We start from the raw sequence: 27,212 nt of genomic DNA, 5'->3' as shown, positions 1-27,212 counted from the left end.
ATAATATACTCCATTTGCCAGATCCTTGTCCACTCACGTAACCTATCAACATCTTTTTGTAGTCCCTTTAGGTCCTCTTCACAACTTACCTTCCGTCATCAGCAAATTTAGAAACCATACCATCAGTCCCTTCATCCAAATAATTTCTAGAAATTGTAAAGAATTGAGGCTTCAGCAATGATCCTGGTGGCACATCACTCATCACATTCTGTGAACCAGAAAATGGTCCATTTACACCCACTCTATTTCCTGTTAGCTAGCCAGCATGTTAAACATTCACTCTCCCTTCACCACCAGTGCACAGTGACGGCAATGTACACCATATACAAACTACACTACAGCAACTTTCAAAGGCTCTTATAAGGCTCCTTTGACAGAACCTTCCAAACCTGCGATGCCTACGACCTACAAAGACAAAGGCATTATTTGCAAAGGGAACACTGCCATCTGTAAATTCCCCTCTAAGTCACATACCATCCTGATTTGGAACTATATCGCCGTCCTTTCACCATCACTGGGCCAAAACCCTGAGACTCCATCCCTTACAACACAGAGGATGCACCTGCACTACATGGATTGCCATAGCTCAAGATGGTAGCTAACTACCTGTGGCTCAAGGATAGTAATGGATGGGCGATAAACTCTGGTCTTGCCAGCGATGATCATCTCCCCAGAATGAAGTAAAAATAAAAAGTCCTTATTCCTGTCCCATCATCACTGTTCTTAAAGATACAACACCCCTGATGAATAAACCTGACTGGCTTAATCATTAAGCTCTGGTCTGCATGTCTGATGGACCACTGAAAACTTGGATGTTTCAACTTGTCACGCTAGATTATATGGTACACATGGATCTGAAGATTTAAGGGAAACAAATGTTTCCAGGATCTGGTTGTATGCATGCATGCAATGAGTATCAGATTAATGTCACATCAGATTAATACATGTGTGTAACGTTAAGTAAAAAACTTACAGGCACTTTAAGCTACAGGGTGGTGTTTGTATAGGCCTAACATCCCCATGGTAAAGTACATTCATCTCCTGTCCTGCTCTACACCTGAACTCTGGAAGACATTTTATAATGTTGCCTGGGAATCTCCTAATTCTTGACACTAGTTTCATTGACATTATAGGGTACTGTAGAATCCTATAACCGCGCTGACTCTTTCAAGTTATTAAAAAGTGGAAAACAGCTCTGTCATCCAAAAGTGGCAGCATAACCACAGCCTTGACTTTGTGCTAATTGCCATTAAGATGCTCTAAATTGTGGTTTACAGTATTACAACCTCCGTGGTATGTGAGGACTTTTCCCAGCTCATAACCATTTAACAGTACATTTATACAGGAACTTCAATATTATGTCAGGACTTTGATCCCCTATCAAATACTTACACTCTTTCAGAGACCTGCTATACACCTTTAAACTTCCCCTTTAATCCTTTGTATTTTGACGTGGACCCCTGGAGTCAGGTCTGACTGCATAGGTTTTGACACCAAGTGGAGAACGGAGAACTGCTGCATGGCCTGTATTCTCAAAGTATTTCAAATGGATATCAAAGTGAAGTTTTGCTCATACTTTTAACTGTGAATTCTCTTTGGGGCGAGAAATGCCATCCAGTAGGTAGAACAGATGCTGAGGTGTCAAGACCCACAAGTCAGGCTACTTCTCTAGAAAACATTGATTTTGAAAACAGCTGGACATTTCTGTTGGTAAATACCATCAGGAGCAATTTTATGTTATTGTTCCAGGTATGAGGGACTTGAGTTACATGGGTCGACTGGAGAAGCTGGGTTTGCTCTCTTGGGACAAGGAGAAGGTTGAGAAGAGATTGACGGAGGTGTTCAAAATCATGAGGACGGAGAGACTTTATTCTCACTGGTGGAAGGATCAAGAACCAAAAGACACTGATCCGAGGTGAATGGCGAAAAGGCCAAAGATGGCGTGAAGCAAACCTTTTCACACGTCGACCAGGATCTGGAAATGCACTGCTTAAAAATAAAGTGGAGGCAGGTTCAATTGTAGCTTTCGAAAGGGAAATTGGATCAGCGCTGGAAGAGAAAAGAAATGCAGGCCCACGGGGAAAGGGTGAGTGGGACGAGCTGAGTTGCTCTTGCAAATTCTCAACACGGAACCGATGGGCCGAGTGCCCCCCCCCCCCCCCAACCTCTGCTGCAACCATTCTATAATTCAAATGTTCGTTGTGTGCTGTTTTTTAATGCGTTCGTAAGACATTTTCCTGGCTGACAAAATATTCTGGGGAGCCCTGTCTGCGAGTGTTTTCAAACATGTCATCAAACTGACCGAGATCCCCGCCGAGTTGATGATTCCCTTTAACCAGCTGCAAAGATGCAAAAGACCAGAGGTTGTTTTTGAAGCCCCCGCCCCCCAAATAAAAACCTTCTGGTTTATATGTGTAGCCGGGCAATTGAGTCACTGGTTTCTTCAGCAATCATCGCAAGTAGGTCTTACCAGACAAGAACTTTTGTTTTAAGTAGTTATGTAACTACGACAGGGTGCTCCTGTCTGGCTCTCTCATTGGCGGCGGCCAAAGGTTGAGGCAGAGAGAGAGAGTGAGTGAGTGAGGGAAAGATATATTGACCCAGTTCGGAGGGGCGGGGCGGCGCTCTCCTCAACCTATCGCATGTCGAAGATCCATTTACGACCTGTCACCCGGCCCAAGAAGGACGAGAGAGAGGGAGGCAGAAACCCCGCCTCAGCCGAAGATCGAACCTCCCGCCGCCCGAGGGGGGAAGTTAAGAGCCAAAGATTTCCACCCCTGCCTGTCCTCTTTATAATTGGTCTTCGCCTCGAAGCGGCTGTACAATCCTCAGCAGTGTTTCTGAGACTGTAAGGTCGCCTCTCGTTTCCGGGTTTCTTCACGATCTCAACCAATTGATCCAACTGGACACTTTTTAAAGAAAAAAACTTTAACAACACAAGTTACGAAGAGATAAGAGAGACTGACAAGCAAAGAGGGAGAGAGAGAAAAAAAGTCCGCGCCAGCGAGAGAGGGGAAAAAAAGTCAAGGAGAGGGGAAAAAAAGTTATGACTGTTTCCATCCATATTGCGTTGTAAATTTGAGCTCCGACTGTCAACCGCGCGCTTCTCGCTCTGTTTTCCTTTTCCTCTATAAACGTGAATCGCCCAAACCATGACAGCCGAGAAGGAAAAGAAAAGGTAAGGGGTGAGACTGCATTTCTTCCCGTAAAGTTAACAATTCGTTGCTGATGAGGGATTTCCAGCGATTGTTTAAGCAAAATAAGTTTTCTTTTTAGATTTCAACTCCCACGTCTGCATGAGGGACTGGACTCTACATTACCCCCCCCCCCCCCCCCCCCCCCGCAACCACACACACACAGATAATAGAATAAATAACAATAATACTTCTTGTGATTGTTTTTGATTTAGTCGCCGGACTGAGGTCAAAATTTGCTGGCAGCTGTGTGTCTCTCGCTGCCTTGTCCGCTGCTACCTGCCTGTGCAGCCTGGGTCTGCGGGCCGGCAGTGTTTGCCACTTTGTCCCTCAAACCCTTCGCCAAGGGCAATTCCCCCAAACACCCCCCTTTGCAAAGAAAGAAATGTCCGCTCAAACCCCAAACACATTAAGCAAAAAAGTGACAACGCTGTTTAAATAATGATCTCGCTGACTTATTTTCTCCTTCACCTGTTTGTCAATATTGCTCGGTGTCAACAACAGGCTTAGCCAGGCCTGACCTGCGGGTTCAAGGTGTCAAGTGCGGTGGGTGCGAACTCTCCTCAGGTGGGCGAGCTCTCACCAAACAGCGGCTCAAAACAAGTGTTTGTAGTTTTTACGCGTTTGCTGCCAATTTGTACCAGCAAACATCTGCCACCGTGCTGAATGCCGACCCCCCCCCCCCCCCCCACCCCAACCCGTTCTCGTTTGCTTTGCATCTGAAGAGACCTGTGGATTGATCGAGCAGGACCACTGGAATATGAGCCACCCGTTATTATTTGCAAGAAGCAAACAAAAAAATATTCTCTCTGGAAACTAGTCAGACTGCAAACGGCTGTTGCCTTCGGCTCTAAGTGGCTAGATAGAGGTCACCTGGGATTGAATGTGGCCACCGAGCTGAAGGACGGACGCATCGGGAGAGCTCGGTATTGTGGTGGGAGCCAGGCATTGCTGAAAGCTCAGCGTTAGATGAGAACAGAAATAAAAGCAGCCAGAAGCTGAAGATTTATCCGTCTGACGTTATGAGTTTTGTTTATTGTGGGGAAGGAGGGTAGAACCACAAACTGGTTACTTAAGTCCGAGTGGGGACATTTAACCGGCAGCCTGCCCCCGTGTCCATTGGGAGATTGTAGCTGAATCTGAGGAGTTATATTGAGAGGGTTTGGTGGGCATTTGTGGGTTGTAGTCGTTCGGCTGGGCGAGCTGGAATCCCGGAGATAGGAAGGGGGCTAAAGCAGTAAGAAAGTGGCAACCCGCTCCTAAAATACTCCAGTGATTTCGACAGCAATGTTACCACTGGGGTTTGGGTGAGCAGCAGGGTTAGTTAGGATCAGAAATTATTTACATTTCGGGTGAGCAGAATGGCCCTTCTGTTTCGCAGTAACTGCCATGGGTGAAAGTCCCGTTTTAGGATCTTCTTCCCGCTCAGAATTACTATCTGGTTTTGAGCTGGGAACCGGGAATGAGAATCCCCGTTCAGAGGAAGTTTTGCTTTTCAAATTGACAGAAACCTTACCCCCAAAATACTTTTGGCCATGCCCTCTACCATGTCGTAAAGCGATTTAAAGGTACAGTTCAAACCAGAATTGGAACATTCATAATGTAGGTTTACCTGGCAAACTGCTGAAATTAAATGAGTGTGCTACAAAAACAACATGCTGGCACGCGGGAAGACTCTGATATTGGGCTTCAGTGACATCCAGGTCCGAGTGATGTTAGTACAGGTCAAATATTAACCAGCCCCGTCCCTGTGGCTGTTGGGGTACTGCTAATGTTTTATACTAACTTGCATGCAGCTTTACAACGAAACTTTTGTTTAGCAACGAGCCGTTATTTATTTTACAGCGAGTTTTACATTTTGTGTGTGAACCTGAAGACTGGATCATCTCCTCCAGCCCTCACTATTCGCAGACGGGAGGGCGGGGAGGGCTCATTTTAACATTAATTTCAGGGGGGAAAGTGTTTTCCAGCCGTTGGTGGAGGCTTTTATTACGAGCTGCTGGTCATTATTAGTTTGAAAGAACCCCACTGGGCTTTCACACAGAAAGATCACTTAGTGAGTTAATTTAGAATTGTTCTCACACTCTTTGACTTTTTTTTAGCAAGCTATCCTTTATAGGCGATAACCGCTTTCTTTCAGTCGCCCCGACAGCAGGTGGTTAAAGCTTGTGTTCTGTTTCATGCCGCAAAGTACCAAACTGGCAATTGCTCTCAAAGACTAGTTGTTGGGTGCAAGTTATAACACGTTACAACGCCGACATGAGTGATGGGGCAATTGTGGTGATTGTGAGTGGTGAGCTCAGTTGAGACACTGATGCAGAACGACACAACACGGCGTGGATTCGACACCGGTTGCTGTCCCCTTCAAGCTCTGTCCATCCAACAGTGTGTGCCTCTGAATAATACAGAGCGATGCCTATGCTCCCTGCGCAACAGCAGAGTGCACGGTAAACGTCTCTCCGAGGTCAACAATACAAAAAGATCAATATGCCAGCCTTAAATTGCCAGCTTTCCTTCAGACGTTTACTTTTACTTTCCCTTCAGCCATCAATGAACTTGCACCAGGGACACTTTCTTGCAGTCAAATAAAAATAACTAATCTCCATTTTTAAATATCAATAGAAATTGTTTAAGGGACGTGACAAATCTCTCTTGGCATGGACCCGCTAGGCAGTTGTTCATTTTCTAACCGTGTTCAATCAGATCGCGATCTTTGGTATTGATTTATTAAGGTACACCAACATGGGTTTAGGGTTTAAAACCCAGTTTCCAACATCACACTCTCGCCGATACAACAAACTTTACAATTCTTGCCCTCCAACTGCCCCGTCTTCTGTTTAATGAACTCCCCCCCCCCCCCCCCCCCAATATACTTTATTCATAAAAACTATACTAAACATTACAGAACATTTCGAATTGTCTTGATTGTACATTTCCATCAGAGTTACAGATTCCCTTGACTTTCTAACTGGCATGCAAGGAGAGTAGCTACTACAGAGGGGCGCTGTTTGGTTTGCGGGCTCCCCGGGTCATGGTTCGGGTTGCGGCATCTACATTTTCTGGACAATGTTACTACACACCGCCGACTTAATCTGCTATCAAATGTGCATGTGCACGATTGTTTGGAAAAGGCATGTTTGCAAAAGATACCCTGGGGCAGCTATCCAGTGTGAGTAACCTCTGGAGTGAGGTCCACAATCACGCGAATATACTTTGCACTGCAGACTCGTTTGATTACATCTTGAAGGACGCGGATTTCCAATCAGCTTGACTGATTCTTTCTCAATATCCTTGTTTAAATAATAGTCTCAAACGGTAGCTCAGATAGCGCAACCTGCAGATTCAGCTGAAGGTACCCGGCGCACCATTCCGAAACAGATTGACGATCATTTTTTAAACATATAAAATCATGTTTACTACTAACTGAGTGAAATTTCAAGCAACTTCGCATCTCACGGGGCAGCAAATATATGACAGAAGACGCACTGTCATTCAGCTGAAGATGCGGCAGCTGTCTGAATAATGCAGAAAGACGGGGGTGTTATTTAAATGAAATGAAAATGAAATGAAATGTGTGTTTAAAAATAAAATAAAGTTAGAAACCCAGGACAAAATCAGAAGCGGCATTGGGGAAACAGCAACAAAAGGACCACAGTTAGTGTGAAGTTATTTCTGCTTGATCACTCTTTTACATGTGTTATAGTGGAGATATTACACTCGTTATTTTAACACGAACTGGATAAACTAAATGTGTTTGGTGCATATAATGCCCACAAATTATATCTATTTTCTGCCCAAGAATACATTGTTGTGTTCAAATTGACCAATTTTTTGGTTCAATAAACACATTAATAAAGCTGTATTTGGGAAGCAGAATTAAGAACATATTGCAGTTATTTAAAAATAAATGCTTTTTGGGATCAAGATGGTACTGTCAAGGCTGATTTTGTTGCACATCCCAAGTTTTTCCGATACAACTGAGTGGCTTCTTAGCCACTCCAGAGGGCATTCAGATACAGCCATGTCGTGCAGACAGACCAGTGTTAGGCTGAGTTCCTGGCAGGTTCTCTACCCTGAAAGGACTTGAACATATATTTTGTGACATTTCCTCACTTAGAACTTCAAACTCATAAGTACCATGCCTGTGAACGACACATAAATAGTGAGTGTTGCACCTGTTACATCAGGGCTAATAGGTGTTATTTTGTGAATTAATAGTGTCAATCAACTGATCCTGAACTGAATTCAGAGCAAGCTTTGAGCAAGATTCACTGGTGGGCCGAGTGAATTTACATTGAATTATGCAAATGTTATCTTCCCATCTTTGCAGAGATTCCCAGTACTTTATAGAAAAGGTGATCTGTGTCCATTAACGGGATAGGAAATAAGGTGCCTGACATCTGCAGGTGTGTGTAAGATCAGATAAGTAAAATATGACTTCAGAAGTATCTCTTTGCTGGTGAAGCACATTCAGGCACTCTGAGCAGATGACAAAGCACGTACAAAGATGTATAAAAGTACTTTCTGCTTTGCATTCTATAAGGTAGGTACTGGGATCCCATTATTAGTTCACCTAACCTAAATATTCTAAAATATGGACATGGTTCAAATGGGTATATTTTTCATGGAGATGACCAACACTGTTCTATCAACTTCAATGTGTTGTTCCATGGTAGAGTGACACTTTCAGGTTAATAGCCTCAACAGTATTTCTTATCTTTAGTAAAACATCATAATTGTTTTCATTGTTTTCATTCTTGTTTATATAGAGAAAAAGACAGAGAAACAAACATTGGAAATGAAGGTTAAATTGCACGTAGTGCAGAAGCAGAGGACAATTATATTTCACCAATTCTGCTTTCCAATGTAAACATCAAATTATGTGTTTGGTGCTGTATGGGAGGCGATGATATACTGGTATTGTCATTGGAGTGGTAACCAAAAAACCCAGGGTAATGCTCTGGGGACCTGAGTTTGAATCCCATCACAGCAGCTTCTGAAATTTGAATTCAATAGAAAGTTGGAAATAAAAATCAAATGATGACTGTGAAACCGTTGTTGATTATCCTAAAAAACACCAATGTCCTTTTGCCTATATGCCCTATTTGCCCAATGGCCTATATGTGAGTCCAGACACACAACAATGTGTTTCACTCCTTAAATTCCCTCTGAAATGACCTAGCAAGCCATTCAGTTCAAGGACAGTTGGGTTGGGCCTAATGCTAGCCCAGCCAGCCTTGCCCGCATCCCATGAATGAAAAAAATTCTACACCAACAACTTTCCTCATGTATCAAAGAGATCCTTCTGTGGTTGCACATTTTAACTTGATATTTCAACACACATTTAATAATAATAATCGCTTATTGTCACAATTAGGCTTCAATGAAGTTACTGTGAAAAGCCCCGAGTCGCCACATTCCAGCCGCCTATTTGGGGAGGCCAGTATGGGAATTGAACCCGCGCTGCTGGCATTGTTCTGCATTTTTGAAATGTTTTGCTAATTTACAAGATTGCATCTTATTGTGTTGATAAATTAAACTATAACTTGACTTGCTTTACGAGCATTCATTTAGTGAAATGACCCATGGTGCTTCATATTGCAAACAAAAAATAGGCAAAGGTTGAGCAAAGGCCTTAAGAAGTATCGATGGTGAAAAGCCAAAGTAGAAGAGGCAGTTTCCACAGAAGCAAAAAAACTCAGGAGTGTAGAGTCAAGATATTTAAGTGCCAGAAGAACAGCAAGAGGGAGAGATGATTTACAGGAGGCCAATGTTTGAAGAGCAGTGTTTGAGATCTTGGCACACAGGGCTGAAGGGAATCATATAGCCACAGAAGGGTATGATCATGGAGTTATTTGCAGACCAGGACTGAGTTTGAGACCTAATTGATTCTGAACAAAACTAGTACAAGTGTGGGACAGGTTATAACTGTACTTGTAGGGTGGAGCTTTATGTAAAACCGATGTAGGATGTAGTTGTCCTTTGGTTGTTTGTTAGTGAAATCGTAAAACACAATTTTTGAGCCCATTTACAATATTGCCAAAACAAAATGCTCATAGGACGACATCACCAAAATGATGCAGGTGACTAAAATGGCCAGACTATATCAGAACCAATGGAGTCATATGATCCCATATTGCGGAGCTGATGGAATGGGGTTTTGCTGTAGCCTTGCTGTGGGGGTCAGTAAACGCAGTTGGCTGGATGGCTTTTGATGAGAAGCGACGCTAGGCATGAGTTCAATTCCCCTACCTGCTGAGGTTATTCATGAACGCCCCACCTTCTCAACCGCCTGAGGTGTGGTAGGTGACCCTCGGGTCAAATCACCACCAGTCAGCTCTCAAAAATGGAGAGCAGCCTATTGTCCTCTGCCACTATAGCGATGCTTAGGTTTGTAATAGTCATGCTGATGGGAAGAAATTGTTCTGGACACATTGTGATGTGGCTATAACGTCTGAAAAGCAATCCTCCCTCCTTAAGAAATAGGATCTGATATTTTTTTGTTTATTTATGTCTACTGAGTTAATAAAATGTCAAAACAAACTCTTATGCATTATACTCAGCTGCCTGCCTCATTCAGAAGACGTCTAAAATGTGGTTCCAAGTATTTGTCATTGGCAAGAGTAACAAATGTGTTCCCAGGACATCCCCTGGTTGGGGGGGGGGGGGGGGGGGGGGGGGGGGGGGGGGGGGGGGGGGGGGGGGAGAAGAGGAGGAGACCTGGAGCATGCTATGTTGAACTTATGTTTTTATTATTATAATGCAGCTGGAAATGCAGTGTTGTTGGTGCCTTAATTAAACCCATGAACGTGGGACCACTTATATGGCAATGGGAGTGTTGGCAGCTGTTAGCCACTTGTGTTCTGCAAATCTCTGCAGGGAGCACTGTTTAAACTCTTCTGAAAGGAGTAGCCTCATTGCCTGAGGTACTTAGACATAGTCAGAAATGATTGATTCTTGCTAGCAAACAGAGTGATGTCCTAAGTGTGACACAAGGAATATGCTGTGCCGGACAAGAAAGATAATCATACAGCTAAAAAGAAACACCACAAACGTTGAACATCTCTGAAACAAACCCAGAGCAGGCAGTAAATGCACAGGTAAATGCACAGCAGCTTAGTTAACATTTGAAAGAAAATGATGGACATCGCCTCTTTATGGAAAATGTCCTTGGATGGCAACAGGATAGTGTTTGGCTGGGATGTCTTAATAATGAAATAACTCAATGGCACTCACCTTTTAGGCTCATACGTGAAGAATGGCCAAAGGCTCCTGGTGCCTGTAAAGAGATACCTCAGAGGAATCATGAAAAATTATGTCTTGAGATCTAAATATATGGTATTAAAGGCTAGAAGGATTATAGAGTGGTCTTTCCCTGCACCATGGTGCTAGGTAACAAGTGAAATTCCACCTTGCTAATAAACCAGTAATGCCAAACTGAGTTGATTTCCCAGCTCACGTGATTATGGTTCCAAGTGGCACATTCCTATGGTAGATTTTACAAATAAACATGTCACACTTCCATGAGTAGAATACGCAGGTCAAAGCTAATTTTAATAGTGAAGATTAAGAATTCAGCTGGAAAATGTAACCTTTGTCATTATTAATAATTTAAGTAACAGTCTGATCAATTTCTTGGTTAAAAAAGGTGATTAATCATTAATAACTGAATTGAAAAGTAAGCAATTGTTAATTCAAATTGATTTTTTGAAAGGAAATAGGGTCAGACACAAAGTTATGATCGGGTAACAAATTGTGTTTTAATTGCATGTAGATGTGAGGGAAAATGGATGATTGAGAGAGGTAAGGATGGTTCCTCAGTTGTAAAGTCCTGGAAATAATAAATTAGAGGAGTTGATATGGATAATGAACTTTACTTTTAATGCTGCAAGGATTGCATAATAAGAATGGCAGAGGGGAAATGACCACATGATAAAATGGAGGGACAATGACAGGTCTTGGCAGAGAGAGCGAGAGAGAGATTGGTGACCAGAGGTAAGTAAGTCTGGTTTCAATAGGATTCTATTCACTACCTAATGTCTGAGTAAGGAAACAAAACTAAATTAGTTTGCCGAAAGTGAGAGAACCAATGTGCAAAGATTTACCTATATCTGCATCATAGTCCAGACAATAGTCAAAACATTGACATTTACCTGGCATACCCCTAATAGGGTATCATAGGCCATAATTTAAATAAAAAATTGAATGGGGAAGTTGTTGAAAGTGTGAGCTGATAACACTGCAGCAAGGAAAACAGGTACCTGGGACCTGTGTGAACCAATCAGATTAAGGACTGTGAAATTAATAGTGCAAAGGGTTGGAAAGGAAGTAAAAAATAGAGTGAGTGAATTCAATGTCAAATAAGGTACAGGGAGAGAAATCAACAGATGGAAAAATGATTGGGTTAAGAGAGGGAGAAAAAAACATTGCAGTTAACATTGGATATTTTAAAAAAATACCCTGCAGTTGAGTCTTGAAGGATTGGGATTCCATATTTGTAATAGTTATTTTTCAGTGCCAGAGAGATTGATTGGTAGAAATTAACACTTTCCATGTCATTTTTTCAACAACACCTTTCATACCTGAGACCTCTACCACTTGGCAGGAGAAGGGAAGGGACGTGGGAACACAACAACCTCTCGGTTCCCTCCAAGACGCACACCATCTGACTTGGAAATAGATTGCCGTACCTTCGTCATCACTCGGTTAATATCCTAACAGCTCTGTGGAAGCACCCTCATCACATCGATCAGTCATACAATAAGTCACCCACTTCACAGTGACAATATGGGATGGGGAAATAAATGCAGGTCTAGCCAGTGACACCCTAAACACATGAATTATTTTTTGTTAAATCCCAGGGTACTTGGACTGAAATGGATAAGGCTTAACGTACTGGGGCTGGTTTGTGCATGCTGTCCAATGGTGAGGCAGACTGCGAGATGTCGTTTTAGTGAAGATAATGTTAGAGCAATGCAACCTGAATGGCTACTGCTGGATTTTTTGAGTTGAACTGTACATCTACCCTCAGTTGAAGTTGTAGTTACAGTTGTGCATAAATAACGGTGAGGGTCACTTGGTGCACCATTATTTTGAGAGCAAATTATGGCCTAGCATTCAGTTAAAATAAAAGAAACGTAGAACATGATTTGTGAGTTGAAGCCTAACTACATGATTACAGTAGCTGCTGCATGACATGACAAAAGCTGCACATTCACTGCTATAAAAACTAATCAGATATTTTGTTAGACGAGAAGCAAAGTTGGTTTAGTTGAATTTTTAAGTTGAATCTTCAATGAAAGACATGTCCTGATTGTGACCTATCCTCTGTTGATTTTAAATATATATGTATGAAGTCAGCATTTTTCTTTGATTTGCAGAATGTTTAGGGTGTTCCCATCAAAGGATCGAGACAACAATATTCGGGAGTCTACCACTGTGTAATTATTCAAGCCTCTGGATAGAAAAGATTCGTATCTAATTCCTGCAGCCTTTTGCATTGGATTTCATTGTGTGTTGTAACATAGAAGTAAAGATTCGGGCAGGTCTTGTTCAATTTCCCCAAGCGTTATTATTTTTTCCCCTGTGCATTAGTGTCGCTTTGAGCCTCACTGAGTTTTAAGCATTGATTTGGTCTGTTGTTTTTTTTTAAAAAGCATATTTTTAACTATTGACTGATCTGAGATATTTTCTCTGCTTTTAAACAAACTATTTTATGTTTCAAAACCAATATTGTTTTTTTAACTTGGTTAACATCTTTGTTGAGGTAAAAGTCATTGGGAACATCAGTCACATCTTTTTGTACTCTGGGTTTGATCCAAACTAAACATTAGGTGAACTAATAATAAATAAATAAACATTGCAGGACTTGACCTGACTGAGGCTTTTGTCACTTATTATTCTAATAAATGTAATTTTCCTCAACTACTGTACTAAAACAGAAATTTAATTTCAATTCGTTTGCATTATTTAATGATAAATAATAACTTACTACAGAAATAGATAGCATGTTTCCAAGTTTGTATTACCAGCATATTACCTGTTACTGCATCAACAAATATAAATTGTGACTAATAGTGTGAAACTCATTTAGACAGAGGTGTGTCTTAACCCTGAGCGGCCTACCCCTCCCCACTCATAACTTTGCTTTGACTTCTCACATAGCAGCATGAAACAAAGTGAGAACTACATTCTTTGTGACAGTATCACTTGACCCTTCCACTGCCTTTGTGTTGTCAGACTGTATCACAGATATTCAGCCTTGCACCCTTTTGCTTTCTGCTGAATATTGACAAGACCGAGCCATCAACTTTAGCTCGAAGCACAAGCCCCATTCCTTTGTTTCTGGCTCCATCTCCTTTCCCAGCCAATATGTCAGGCTGAACCAGACTGGTTAAAATCCTGTTCAACCTGAGCTGAGTTTTTGATGCCCCTATCCTTTGATCACAAAGGTCACCGACTTCCATTCCTTTTAACACTGGTCACCTCCACCTTCATCCCTACCTCAGCCCATCTGCCACTCATAAATGTCTTTGTCATCTCCAGAATTGATTATTCCAATGCTCTCCAGGCAGAACCTGTTTTCTCTACAATTGGGAAACTCCAACTTGTTCACAACCCGGCTGTTTGCATCCTGCCCTAAAAGCCCGTCACCTCCTACACAAAACCCAACACCTCACATTTGACCATTTTATCTGTTTCTAAATCTCTTCCCCATCATGTTCTCCACTCGTAATTTTCTCTGTCTCTGAGTCTGACCTCATTTGAACTTGTGCCTCTTTTCAATTCATTTTTTTTCTCAGCTCTCTCTTTGGGCATCTATTCCCACATTTTTGAGTTCCCTTCATAAACCTCTCAACCTTTCTTTCTTCGCTGGTAGGGTTCCGGGAAACCTCCTCTGCGGCCCCGACAAGGCATGTGTATCCTTCCAAATGTGTGGTGCCCAGAGTGGGCACAGTGCTACCTCTGAGGCCTAACCAGTGATTTATAAAGGTTAACATAACTTACTAACTTTTGTGCTCCAAGCCTCTATTCAAAAAACACACGATAATAGATGCCTTATTGACCTGTCGTGCTCCTTTTGATTTGTAATGTTCTGAAATTGGACCAAAGATATATACAATTTGTAATTAAGAGTTATTATGAGAGTTAATCAATTCTGAAGCAACAGGCAGCCAATGCATAATTGAGGAGGAGGGAAAATAGGCAGGGAGAAAAAAAGTGTCCATCCCATTTTCATATCCCATATGAAAATGATGCATTCAATATTTATTCCCTATTTATAAGCTAAGGGTTATACCCCTGCTTCCGGCACCAGGACTTACACAATGTGAGTTTAGGGCAATGAAATGCAAAAGAGAAAGATTAATGTAGTCTCCTCAATATGTCTTATCTCCACAGATTTTTAAAGATTCATCATGGAAACTTAATCTGAGCTACTGCTCCTAGCAAAGGAATCCTGATAGTCGAGCATAACGTCCACCTAACGATGTGCACATTTGAAATATGAATTGCTGTTCGGTTGGTTATTCTAGCAAGACGAGATGTTTGTGGTTTTAGGAATCTCAGGTCTAAGAATAGCATTACTCGAATCTTAGCCAAGACTTCTGAGGAAAATTAGACAAAAGAGGAGAAGTGCAGTTTACTGGTGCGCAAGTTCACGTACTCTTTTGAATACATTTAGCACCTGAAACAGCCTTAAGTACTCCGAAACAATATCCATTCTCAGCAAAGGAAGAGTTGCACCCTGTAAGTCTGATAATGCCATTTAATTGCATGAAGAGAAATCTTCCTGTGTGTGAAATTTGCTAAAGTAATCACGCTCTTCCTTTCCACTATCCCTAATAATTTTCTCTTTGGCATTTCTACGCATGTCGGCAGTTGCAAACAAGGAAAAAAGAACAAAGAAAAGTACAGCACAGGAACAGGCCCTTCGGCCCTCCAAGCCTGTGCCGACCATGCTGCCCGTCTAAACTAAAATCTTCTGCACTTCCTGGGTCCGTATCCCTCTATTCCCATCCTATTCATGTATTTGTCAAGATGCCCCTTAAACGTCACTATCGTCCCTGCTTCCACCACCTCCTCCGGCAGCGAGTTCCAGGCACCCACTACCCTCTGTGTAAAAAACTTGCCTCATACATCTCTCTAAACCTTGCTCCTCGCACCTTAAACCTATGCACCCTAGTAAGTGACCCCTCTACACTGGGCAAAAGCCTCTGACTATCCACTTTGTCTATGCCCCTCATAATTTTGTAGACCTCTATCATGTCGCCCCTCAACCTCTGTCGTTCCAGTGAGAACAAACAGAGTTTATTCTACCTCTCCTCATAGCTAATGCCCTCCATACCAGGCAACATCCTGGTAAATCTCTTCTGCACCCTCTCTAAAGCCTCCACATCCTTCTGGTAGTGTGGCAACCAGAATTGAACACTATACTCCAAATGTGGCCTAAGTAAGGTTCTATACAGCTGCAACATGACTTGCCAATTTTTTTACTCAATGCCCCGGCCAATGAAGGCAAGCATGCCGTATGCCTTCTTGACTACCTTCTCCACCTGTGTTGCCCCTATCAGTGACCTGTGGACCTGTACACCTAGATCTCTCTGACTGTCAATACTCTTGAGGGTTCTACAATTCACTGTATATTCCCTACCTGCATTAGACCTTCCAAAATGCGTTACCTTACATTTGTCCGGATTAAACTCCATCTGTCATCTCTCCGCCCAAGTCTCCAAACGATCTAAATCCTGCTGTATCCTCTGATAGTCCTCATCACTATCTGCAATTCCACCAACCTTTGTGTTGTCTGCAAACTTACTAATCAGACCAGTTACATTTTCCTCCAAATTATTTATATATACTACGAACAGCAAACGTCCCACCACTGATACCTGCGGAACACAACTAGTCACAGCTCTCCAATCAGAAAAGCACCTTTCCATTGCTACTCTCTGCCTTCTATGACCGAGCCAGTTCTGTATCCATCTTGCCAGCCCACCCCTGATCCCATGCGACTTCACCTTTTGTACCAGTCTGCCATGAGGGACCTTGTCAAAGGCCTTACTGAAGTCCATATAGACAGCATCCACTGCTCCACCTGCATCAATCATCTTTGTGACCTCCTCGAAAAACTCTATCAAGTTAGTGAGACACGACCTCCGCTTCACAAAACCGTGCTGCCTCTCGCTAATACGTCCATTTGTTTCCAAATGGGAGTATATCCTGTCTCGAAGAATTCTCTCCAGCAATTTCCCTACCACTGACGTAAGGCTCACCGGCCTGTAGTTCCCTGGATTATCGTTGCTACCCTTCTTAAACAAAGGAACAACATTGGCTATTCTCCAGTCCTCCGGAACATCACCTGAAGACAGTGAGGAGCCAAAGATTTCTGTCAAGGCCTCAGCAATTTCCTCTCTAGTCTCCTTCAGTATTCTGGGGTAGATCCCATCAGGCCCTGGGGACTTATCTACCTTAATATTTTTCAAGACGCCCAACACCTCGTCTTTTTGGATCTCAATGTGACCCAGGCTATCTACACACCCTTCTCCAGACTCAACATCCACCAATTCCTTCTCTTTGGTGAATACTGATGCAAAGTATTCATTTAGTACCTCGCCCATTTCCTCTGGCTCCACACATAGATTCCCTCGCCTGTCCTTCAGTGGGCCCACCCTTTCCCTGGCAACTCTCTTGCTTTTTTATGTACGTGTAAAAAGCCTTAGCATTTCCCAAACTCAGCTCATTTAAAAAAAATTAAGATTATGGGACATAAAGTTTTTTCTGGTTGTTGGGACCTTTTTTGAGTCATGAACTGTTGGCCAGAGTAGCTGGCCATCCAATACAACTTTCCCTGAGTAAACCAATTAAAAGCCACTCTCTGGGCTCTCTGACTAGGGAGGACAGGTGGTATGATGTGGCAAATAGGCATGGCTGAAAATGGTCGAGAAAGACAGCAGCAGCACCGTCACCCCTTGGACCTGGAGGTTGTGGACCATACTCTCACTTGCACAGAATGCCTCAGAGCTACATACCGTACAACATTCCTCTCTCAGCAGGGACCTCACATCCCCATCTGAGCTGCCCACACTCTCACTCACCTAGGGACTATTGCTCTCTCTCACCCATGCCTTACATTAATCATACTGAGATATTGGGCCTTCATTTCTCCTCTAACACCCCCACCTCCCTGCTTTCTCTCATTGCAAGGGGAGAGATCGCACAACTTGATGAGAGTCTGTTCTGGGAGGCAGGGATGATGGACTTCCAATAACAGACACCTTGTTGGCCACTGGCAATTTGTGCCGACCCAGTCCGCTGTGAAGGCACTCTGAGGGTGCAGGTTTCAGCAGCAACCTGCCTGACACCCTGCTCCTCAAGAGTCTCACATATTTCAGGATGGACAGTCTATTGCCTGTCGACTCCATGATGGGGTCTGGCCTCCTTTCACCTACGTCTTAGCACCCATTCTGTCTGCCCTGTGGAAGGACATGTGACTCATAGAGACAGCTGAGGATGCTGGTGCTGCTGCAGTGTCAGTGAGACGGCCCATGACATTGAGCCTCAACAGAGGGGGGACATTGCAGCTGCATAAGATGCTGCCGCAATGCTTTGAAGGCTGACAGCAGGGAAGTGTAGCTGAAGGCGGTGAAGTGCCTACCAAGCTGTTGGCCTTAACCAGTTCTAACATTGTCTGGCAGAATTAGTGTTGTTCAAGGCAGCCTTTCAACCTGTCCATTTCTGTTTTATATTCACCCAGCTTGTCAGTTTCACTGAGGAAGTCCTCACACTTTTCTCTTGCCCCACTTTTACCTGCCGGGTTGAAGATGTGGAAAACCCCCTTAATTAGCACCTCAACAGTTTCAATTGACATTGTACCCACTGTCGGGAAAGTGGCTGCCGCCACATTCAGCCCAGCCCTGGGAAATACGGGAGGAAGAGGGAACTTGTCAAGATATATGTCGACAGATGCTTTCTCCAATCTTTCAAACCCTCCTGCCTCCAAACTGCCTCCATGAGCATGGGGAAATATCCCCCTCCTCCGCAATGAGTTGAGAAATCAAAGATCAGGAGATATGAATGACCAATGGCATCATCATAATTAGCTACTGATTGGAGGATGAGTATCCTATGCATTTGAAAGCATTACAGTGCAAATAGGATCTGCTGAAGAAAAAAAAAAGTACAGTGTGTTTTCTATATGTCATAGTAATGGGCCGGGATTCTTCGAGCCCGCGCCGAGCTGGAGAATCGCCGGGGGGTGGGTACGCAAATCCCACCACGCCGCTCCGACGCCGGGTCGAGAATCGGCGCCAATCGCGCCGGAATGGGTCACTGTGGCACCGGTCGGGAGCCTTGAAAGCGGGCCCCGCGGCGATTCTGCGCGCTCAACATGCCGAGTGCCCGCCGGCATTGTTTGTGTATGGTCCTACCCGGCGACACCTTGGCATTCTGGCTGCGGGGGCCTTCCAGGTGGGAGGGGAAGGTGGAGCCGAATCCGGGGGGGCCTCCAACGTGGCCAGGCCAGCAATCGGGGGCAACTGGTCGGCAGGCGCGTTAATTCCGGGGGGGGGGGGGGGCCTATGTTCCTCTGCGCCAAGGCCCTGTAAGGGTCCACCATGTTGCCCGCGGGCCGGCGCGGAGACGGCCATGGCGCGCATGCGCAGACCCGCACTGGCCGTGGCAGGGCAGCTTTTGGCACCGCGGAGCAGCGCACAGCACTCCGGCGCTGTTCTAGCCCCCGAGGACGGGAAGAATAACTGGGCCTGGAGGCCCGTTGACGCCGGCGTCGCTCGCGCCAGTTTTGACGCCAGCATTAACACTCGGCCAGGATTTCGGTGAATTCCGGCCATGATGTTTAGATCTAACTCCTTGATCCTTTCCTTTCACTTTGGACAAATGCTTTGACTCTTTGCTAGACTCATTACCACTCATTTTGCCTTGACACCTTTGTTATTTATCTCTCCCACCCTCTACTCTAATCCAGACCTTCTCTTTTGTTCTTCCTGCCCTTCTGTTTTCTACAGCATTTCTACCCTCCATCAGTTTTAGTGAGGAGTCGTGTTTGACTCAAACTATTTCTCTCTCAGATGCTGCCAGGCCTGTTGAATATTTCCTTTCTGTTTGTGTTTCTAATTTCCAGCATCCACAGTACTTCACTTTTATTAGGCATAAACCATTGTTGGAATTGCTGCTAACACAAAGTGTTACATTTGTATAAATGTATAAATTTGTATAAATCTCATCCTCTTTCCAGTCATCTCTAGCTCTGACAAAGAGTCATCCAGACTCGAAACGTTAGCTCCATTCTCTCTCTGCAGATGCTGTCAGACTTTCTGAGATTTTTGAGCATTTTCTGTTTTTGTTTCCGATTCCAGCATCCTTAGTCATTTGCTTTTCTTTTCGTGCTACATTTGTTGATGGCCCCACATACTACAGCCCAGAGTTCAACTCCTGATTAAGTCCACCATTCTGATACAGTTAACAATGTATGTTTTCCACTGCTGCTCATTTGTTTACTCTCAATCTAGGTGAAGCATGCTTTATGGTAACTCTTGCATAGAACTTAACAAACTGCAGGGGCTTTGAGTTTACCTGGAGGGAAATGGAACCAGGGCTTAAATCCTGTTATCTGCTACTCTTGATTTCTTCTCATAAACCTCGATACGCTGTAGAAGAATCTGAATTGACTTGATTCATACAAACTTTTTTCAGTGGTTTAATTTCAAACTTTCCAGTTACTGTTATATTTTGCACAGCATCAAAATATCTTAAATAGCACTAATTAGTACAAATGAATTCCTATGCAGGACTTATCACACCAGTTGTGATGTAGAGTAATTGTATGCCTCGATACACGATAAACAACACTGAGTTAACCACGTTTAATTCCATTTAATGGCTGATTCAACTCCGATGTTTAGGATGGATGATGTAACATAGAGCAACCATGTAGAGGAAGTCAAGATGAGTAAAAAAAACAGTAGAAATGTTATAATTATGCATTTTCCATGTCATCCTCACAACATTTAAGAAGCATTTAGATGGGCACTTGGAATGCCATAGCATACAAGACTATGGATCAAGTGTTGGAAAATGGGATTAGAATAGATAGGTGTTTGATGGTCGGCACAGACACAATTGGCCGAAGGGCCTCTTTTTGTGCTGCAAAGCTCTATGGACGCGATTTAATGGCCACGTAAGACAGAAGTTGATAAATTCTTGATTTCTCGAGGAATTAAGGGCTATGGAGAGAGAGCGGGTAAATGGAGTTGAAAACAGCCATGATGGAATGGTGGAGTGGACTCGATGGGCCGAATGGCCTGACTTCCGCTCCTATGTCTTATGGTCTTATAGTGCCCGAAAAGCAACTCGCCGCAGTGCAGCATGGCTGACAGAGGCCGGAAGACCCTGCTCCCAGGATCTACTCAGCTTGCAAAACCTCAAGCAATATAATATGATCTCGCGCCCGCTGGGTCAGAGAATCGCCGGGGGCTGGTGTGAATCCCGCCGCCGCCATATCCCGAATTCTCCACCACCAGAGAATCGGCGGGGGCGGGAATCGCGCCGTGCTGGTCGGCGGGCTCCCCCCGGCGATTCTCCGGCCCGCGATAGGCCGAAGTCCCACCGCTGTCAACCCTCGCCAGCCGGCGTGGATTGAATCATCTACCGTACCGGCGGGAGCAGATGGCGCGGGCGGGCTCTAGGGTCCTGGAGGGGGGGCGCTGGCCGATCTGGCCCCGGGGAGCTTCCCCCACGGTAGCCTGGCCCGCGATCGGGGCCCACCAATCGGCGGGCGGGCCTGTGCCGTGGGTGCACTCTTTTTCTTCCACCTTCGCCATGGTCTCCACTATGGTGGAGGTGGAAGAGACCCCCTCCACTGTGCATGCGTGGGGATGCCGTGAGCATCCGCAGACGCTCCGCGCATGCGTCGCCCGGCGAAGTCCTTTCGGTGCCAGCTGGCGTGGCGCCAAAGGCCTTTCCCGCCAGCTGCCGGGGCGGAAATCACTCAAGGTAAGGGCTCGGCCCCTAAAAGTGCGGAAAATTCCGCACCTTTGGGGCGGCGCGATGCCGGAGTGGTTCCTGACACTCCATTACGCCGGATTCCTCCGCCCCGCCGGGTAGGGGAGAATCCCGGCCCAGATGAGCAGCAGTTGTGGGGGTCCCCCTGGGATTGGAGGCCCCCAGGTGCATGCCCTTTGAGAAGGGTGGTACTCTGGCACTGCTGGAGCTGCCTGGGCACCTTGGCACTGCCAGCCAGTAACCTTGGCAATGCCACCTGGGTGGCTGTCTGGGTAGCACTGCCAGTTGGTATGGGCACTGCCAGGTTGGCACTGCCAAGTTGCGAAGCTTTCATTTTTTGCATGGGTGTGATCGGGTCGGGGGTGCCCTCTGTGGGTGTACGTTGGTGGCCTGAGACACTCCCATTGTGAGTTGGGGCTTGGAGAGCCGCCTCACGGGCCTCGGAGATTGGGACGTCATTTTTAAATGGAGTCCCAATCTCTTGCTACACTGAGGAGTTCCGGTGAGTGGAGCTCCTCAATGTACAAAACGGGGCAATGTACATCTTCGGCCACACGTTTCCCGTTGAGGCCCCTTATCAAACATGTGTCACGAAATGCGCTCGCTATGGGATTTTGTTCCCATTTAGATAAATCGCGCCCTATGACTCTACGTTTAGTCAATTGTTCAGTGTGAAAGTAGAGACAATTTCTGTGATAATTTTTGGTGCCAGCGAAAAAGTGGATAACTGCAGATGTGTATCTCCTGCCTAGGAAATGACACTTCATTATAAAATGTTTTATTATGGTGTATTTTAAAATATCTTCCTTACACAATCAAATCATAATGAATAATATTAATGTCAAATCATAATGAGTGATGAGAATAAAGCCTTGCGTTATGTAGCTTGCTTCCTGTTTTGTTAGTTACTCCCTGAGCAATTTGATAAGTAAATGCACTGTTCTTACATTCATCATAGAATTTACAGTGCAGAAGGAGGCCATTCGGCCCATTGAGTCTGCACCGGCTCTTGGAAAGAGCACCCTACCCAAGGTCAACACCTCCACCCTATCCCCATAACCCAGAAACCCTTCCCAACACCAAGGGCAATTTTGGACACTACGGGCAATTTATCATGGCCAATCCACCTAACCTGCACATCTTTGGACTGTGGGAGGAAACCGGAGCACCCGGAGGAAACCCACGCAGACACGGGGAGGATGTGCAGACTCCGCACAGACAGTGACCCAATTGGGAATCGAACCTGGGACCCTGGAGCTGTGAAGCAATTGTGCTATCCACAATGCTACCGTGCTGCCCTACATTGACCCATTTTGGTAGAAGTTCCCATAGCTGGTCTCAGTTAGCGTGCTACCAGTGATCTGAGTGTCCTTGGATAGGAAATAGATCAACCTTGTCCCTGCTGCTAACCACTACCTTTTGTCTCCAGATGAAGAAATGGTCACTTCTTGATTTAGATTAGCAGAGTTTGAGCTCTTCAATTGTTATTTCTTTGTAAATACATATTTTCATTTTTCCATTATTCCTGTTTTTGAGTTGGCACACATTCTGCTATATCATGAGTGCTTGAGGATTGTTTATTTAGATCTGCTTTACTCCTCTTGTAGATCAGCCACTAGCAGTCCAATTGTTTTTGTGAGAGTGACGGCATGGGTATTTCTGAATTCAAGAAATTCTTGACTGTCTGGATTTTGGTGTTGATTGAGAAGTGCAAGACCCGAGGGCAGAAAGAAAAACGACTAGATTTTTCCAGCCACACTTTTGGATTGGAGATTACTTAGATCAGCTGAGGATAAAGGCATCCATGTGAGGGATGCAAAGAATTTCCAAAACATTTTACGTCACAAGTCGATGTATCTTTGCTTATGGCTGCTGATCATATCATTATTTGGCATGTGGTAACTATAATAATGCCTCAACCCAGACTACCATATTTAGTAGCTCAGAGTTGTGATTGTAACAGAAAGATTTTTTTCCTTTTTTCTGGACAGTATTTCCAGTGGAAAATGCCAATAGTTGTTTTCTAAAACCCAAAATCACTTGGCAGTTTTTCCACACTGGTAATGATAGTGAAGCTCTTCAAAAGTGTTGCCAACACCATTAGCAGCTTCTTTAATCACAACAGCCATCCCACCTTTAAGAGAAAAAAAGCTCACCATCTATAATCAATGTATCATTGGTTATATTCTTTCAAAAATTGTTTTTTCATTACAAGCTTTGAAAACAGGTTGACAAAAATAATGGGTAGAATTTTAGATTGTGGAGCCTAAATGCAGTGGCAGGTGGGAAAGTCGGTGTGATTCCCACTGGGCAGCAGGATAGATATTAATCCCCAATTTTCCACTTTTCAGCTAATTGATTATGCATCAACGATAAGATCGTTGAATCTCGTGGTTGGGCGAGCAGAGATTCATCCAACCCGCCGCTACCTTATAGGGCCGAAGGTCTTAGCGTAATTTTTAAACAGCACCCGCAGACATTCACTCACTGCAGGTCCGGTGTGATGTATAGATCTGTTTTACCACAGGGTCCAAAAAGTCAAAACCACGTTGCTCCACGGTTCATTGAGTCCTCCCTGGGGATTCTCCTCCAGGCTGTTCCAAGAAAGGCAATAGGTCTTCTTTCCTCAGGCTGGGAGCAGATGTCCCTCACACCTGACCATGATAGTCTGGGAGGGTGCCAAGGAAGGTCAGCGTCTGTGGCCAACAGAAAAGGACCAACCTGCAGTGCAGGAAAATAATGAATGATTGATGGGCTCCACCAAGTTCCTCCCATCCTGCTCCACACACCAGCATTGGTGCGGAGAACCCGGGTTCAATCCCCGCCCTGGATCACTGTCCGTGTGGCGTTTGCATATCCTCCCCGTGTCTGCGTGGGTCTCACCCCCACAACCCAAAGATATGCAGGATAGCTAGATTGGCCACGCTAAATTGTGGCTTAATTGGGGGGAAAACAATTATGGTCATGATCTTTGGAACTTCCTAAGTACCAACCGTCAGATGGGCCTGTATCATTGACAAAATGAATCAATATCTGCAAAGGCATTTTCTTGATTTTCAATATAATTCCAACTTTTTTGTTCTTTTAGGAAGGGTATAGATGGATACGCACTAGGAAGTGCTCAGGGCTTTGGCCAAGGGTGGTATCATGACTGATACAGACTTCTAGGGCCTGTTCCTTTGCTGTATTGTTCTTTGTGCTTGAAGCCCATTAAAATTATCAGGATCATTCTAAGTTCCTGATGAAGAACGCTGAAGGTATTTTTCATATGGTGTCACACAACAATGGTATGAAATTGGCTTCAGCCAGGAGCTAAAATTTTTTTTTAGAGTACCCAATTTGTTTTTTCCAATTAAGGGGCAATTTAGCGTAGCCAATTCACCTACCCTGCATATTGTTTGGGTTGTGGGGTGAAACCCATGCAAACATGGGGAGAATGTGCAAACTCTACACGGACAGTGAACCAGGACTGGGATCGAACTCGGGTCCTCAGCGCCGTGAGACTGCAGTGCTAACCACCATGCCACCCATGCTTCAGCCAGGAGTTGAGGTGGAATTTGACTTGAGTTGACTGGCTCTGATTGTTGAAAATTAAACACCTCTCTGGTACATGGTGACAACTTAAAAGGATTTCTCAATACTGGACAGTAGTGCATTCAGAGAATCATAGAATCCCCACAGTGCAGGGGGAGGCCATTTGGCCCATAGAGCTTGCACCGACCCTACCTAGGCCCACTCCCCCACCCTATCCCGTACCCAGTAACCCCACATTCCCTTTTTTGGACACTAAAGGACAATCTATTGCGGCCAATCCACCTGACCAGCACATCCTTCGACTGTGGGAGGAAACCACAGCTCCCGGAGGAAACCCACGCAGACACAGGAACCATTCCCTGATACATCGCCAATCCTCTTACAAGAGGTTAAAAAACAGATCTTTGGAACCACATCACCTTTTGGCGGAAGAGAAAAGAATCTTAAAATGATTGGGGAATTTATGGGAGGAAGAAACAAAGATTACAGAATTTTCACAATGCATTTGGTCTTGGGAGATTAATGTAAACCTTATAAATGTTCTTTATAGTGTAATGTTCTTCATTAGTAGAAAATTCTCACATAGAATCATTCTTGTCTGAAGTTAAAATATTGTTAATATGAATATCACCAGTGCATATTCATTTCACAGCAATCGATGAGGAAATAATTATAGACCTGACTACCAGTTTGTTAACATAAGCTCATTAATAATAGAAATAAAATCATAGTTGTCTGCATTGATAGAATCATATAACCTTGATAATAGGTGCACACTGCTTCAAAGTTTCCAGTTTTCCTAATGGGTAGAATGTATCGACCTAGATCCATCAGAATTAGTTTTGAAAAACTGTGTTTAAAGATCATTGCACAAGTGTACATGATTGGATAATTATCCCGTGGTAATGAGTGTCATAGTCATAGAGTCATAGATATTTACAGCATGGAAATAGGCCCTTTGGCCCAGCTTGTCCACACCGTGATAATTGTCCAGACGGCAAGTTGAACAAATCAAATGTAGTTTCTGATGTTTTGACTTGTTCAGGAGTTGAATTGAAGAACTTGATGAAGAAGAAATTGTTGTAGCTATTTATCATGGGCCCTCTGGTTAACTGTGTTTGGTGTTGGGCAGGTTTCTCCAATTTTTATTCTGGGGTGAGACTACAGAACTGTGGTCCTTTAAATTGTCATGAAGTAAGTTGAGTACTGTCGAGAGAAATCTGGTCATAGGTCGCAACCCAAGAATTTGGGGTGCAGTGAACGTGTAGTTTCTGAATTCAGGTCAATGTGCAGCTGGGGTTAATTTGCTTGTAGCGCCTGGCTGTAATCTTTGTAGCCTGGGATCCGGAGACAATGAAAAGCTGCACTCTTGGTGGCATAATATGCTCAATCTTTTGACAGGACAGCTTGACTTGAGCTACATTGATGACTTTATAATGCATCCTACCAATACAAATGTTCTGACATAATAATCGTACCTTTGTATAAATTGTTTGAATCAAATGCACTGTGGTAATTCTAACTTTGATGTTATTCAATATTTAGTATTTGTGGTTTGTTTACATGTTTCCTCCTTACATATTGCATGTGGTATTTTTCACTGTTGTTTTCATCATACGTTTTATGGCGTGTTGACATACTTAAATTTCTGCACCATCATTATTTGTAGAATATTCAAATTAAGAATAAAATTGTCGACATGAGGAAAATAAGAATGAATGCATTAAATCTTGAAGGTGTTATAAGGTTACAGTGCTACAATGAATACATCCTGTTGTAATTGCTTTTCTTCTGTAAGTGTTGAAGGACTGACAACCCAGTATCATCCCGATGCTGCTCAACCTGCTGAGTATTTCCAGCATTTTCCGGTTTTATTTCAGATTTCCATCATCTGCAATATTTTGCTTTTGTCCCAATGGCCCTTTTAGTTGAAAAATGGACCCACTGCGGTGAGTGTATCTGTGCTGGTGGGAAATTTGCAGGAGTTATGTGATGGTGCTTCCTCAGGGTGATTCTTCTCCTCTGAGTATGTATGACCTCCACCCTCAACTCCCACTGTACCTCCTACAATGCCCCTGTGGGAGATACAAGACCATCAATGGTGCAACATGCAGGTGACAGTGAGATACAGGCCCAGCATTTTGCTGACCATTATATTTTGATATTGGTGAGAAAGGCTCCACATAAGTTACAGAATCAGCTGCATATGTTATATGAAACACTGTCACCCAACCTCTGCGGCACCCCCATCTCTCCATTGGTGATGATCTGCACTAATTCCCTCCTGATTTCCAGTGCTTTCTCCATTGGTATCAGGTTAGCTACTGATGCAATGCCACACTCTTCTCCACCCCCTTGACTCTCTTCTCTTCCAATGAAAAAAGGCAGAGAGTTATGACTCTTGAAATGCAGTCTTTGCTCAGGAAGAGTGCATAACAATTGAAGGGGGTTGACTGTTAGAATGTT

The 27,212-nt window shown here is 44.0% G+C and overlaps 1 protein-coding gene across 3 annotated transcripts in view; it reads left to right on the top strand.

Annotated features, from left to right (window-relative positions):
* Positions 1-2,734: 2,734 nt before the first annotated feature.
* epas1b (endothelial PAS domain protein 1b) overlaps positions 2,735-27,212 on the top strand; it is a 233,889-nt gene continuing 209,411 nt past the window's right edge. Inside the window, exon 1 of one of the 3 annotated variants that reach the window (XM_072510710.1) lies at positions 2,735-3,178. In XM_072510710.1, coding sequence (XP_072366811.1) covers positions 3,153-3,178 — 26 coding nt within the window. In that variant the 5' untranslated portion in view covers positions 2,735-3,152. The remainder of the gene's footprint in view (positions 3,179-27,212) is intronic. The other 2 variants (XM_072510702.1, XM_072510693.1) reach the window with 2 other exon arrangements.

Source organism: Scyliorhinus torazame, chromosome 1 (assembly GCF_047496885.1).
Source record: "Scyliorhinus torazame isolate Kashiwa2021f chromosome 1, sScyTor2.1, whole genome shotgun sequence".
Classification (NCBI taxonomy): Eukaryota; Metazoa; Chordata; class Chondrichthyes; order Carcharhiniformes; family Scyliorhinidae; genus Scyliorhinus; species Scyliorhinus torazame.
The sequence above is the reverse complement of the archived record's forward strand: the minus strand, read 5'-3'. Positions and strand labels throughout refer to the sequence as shown.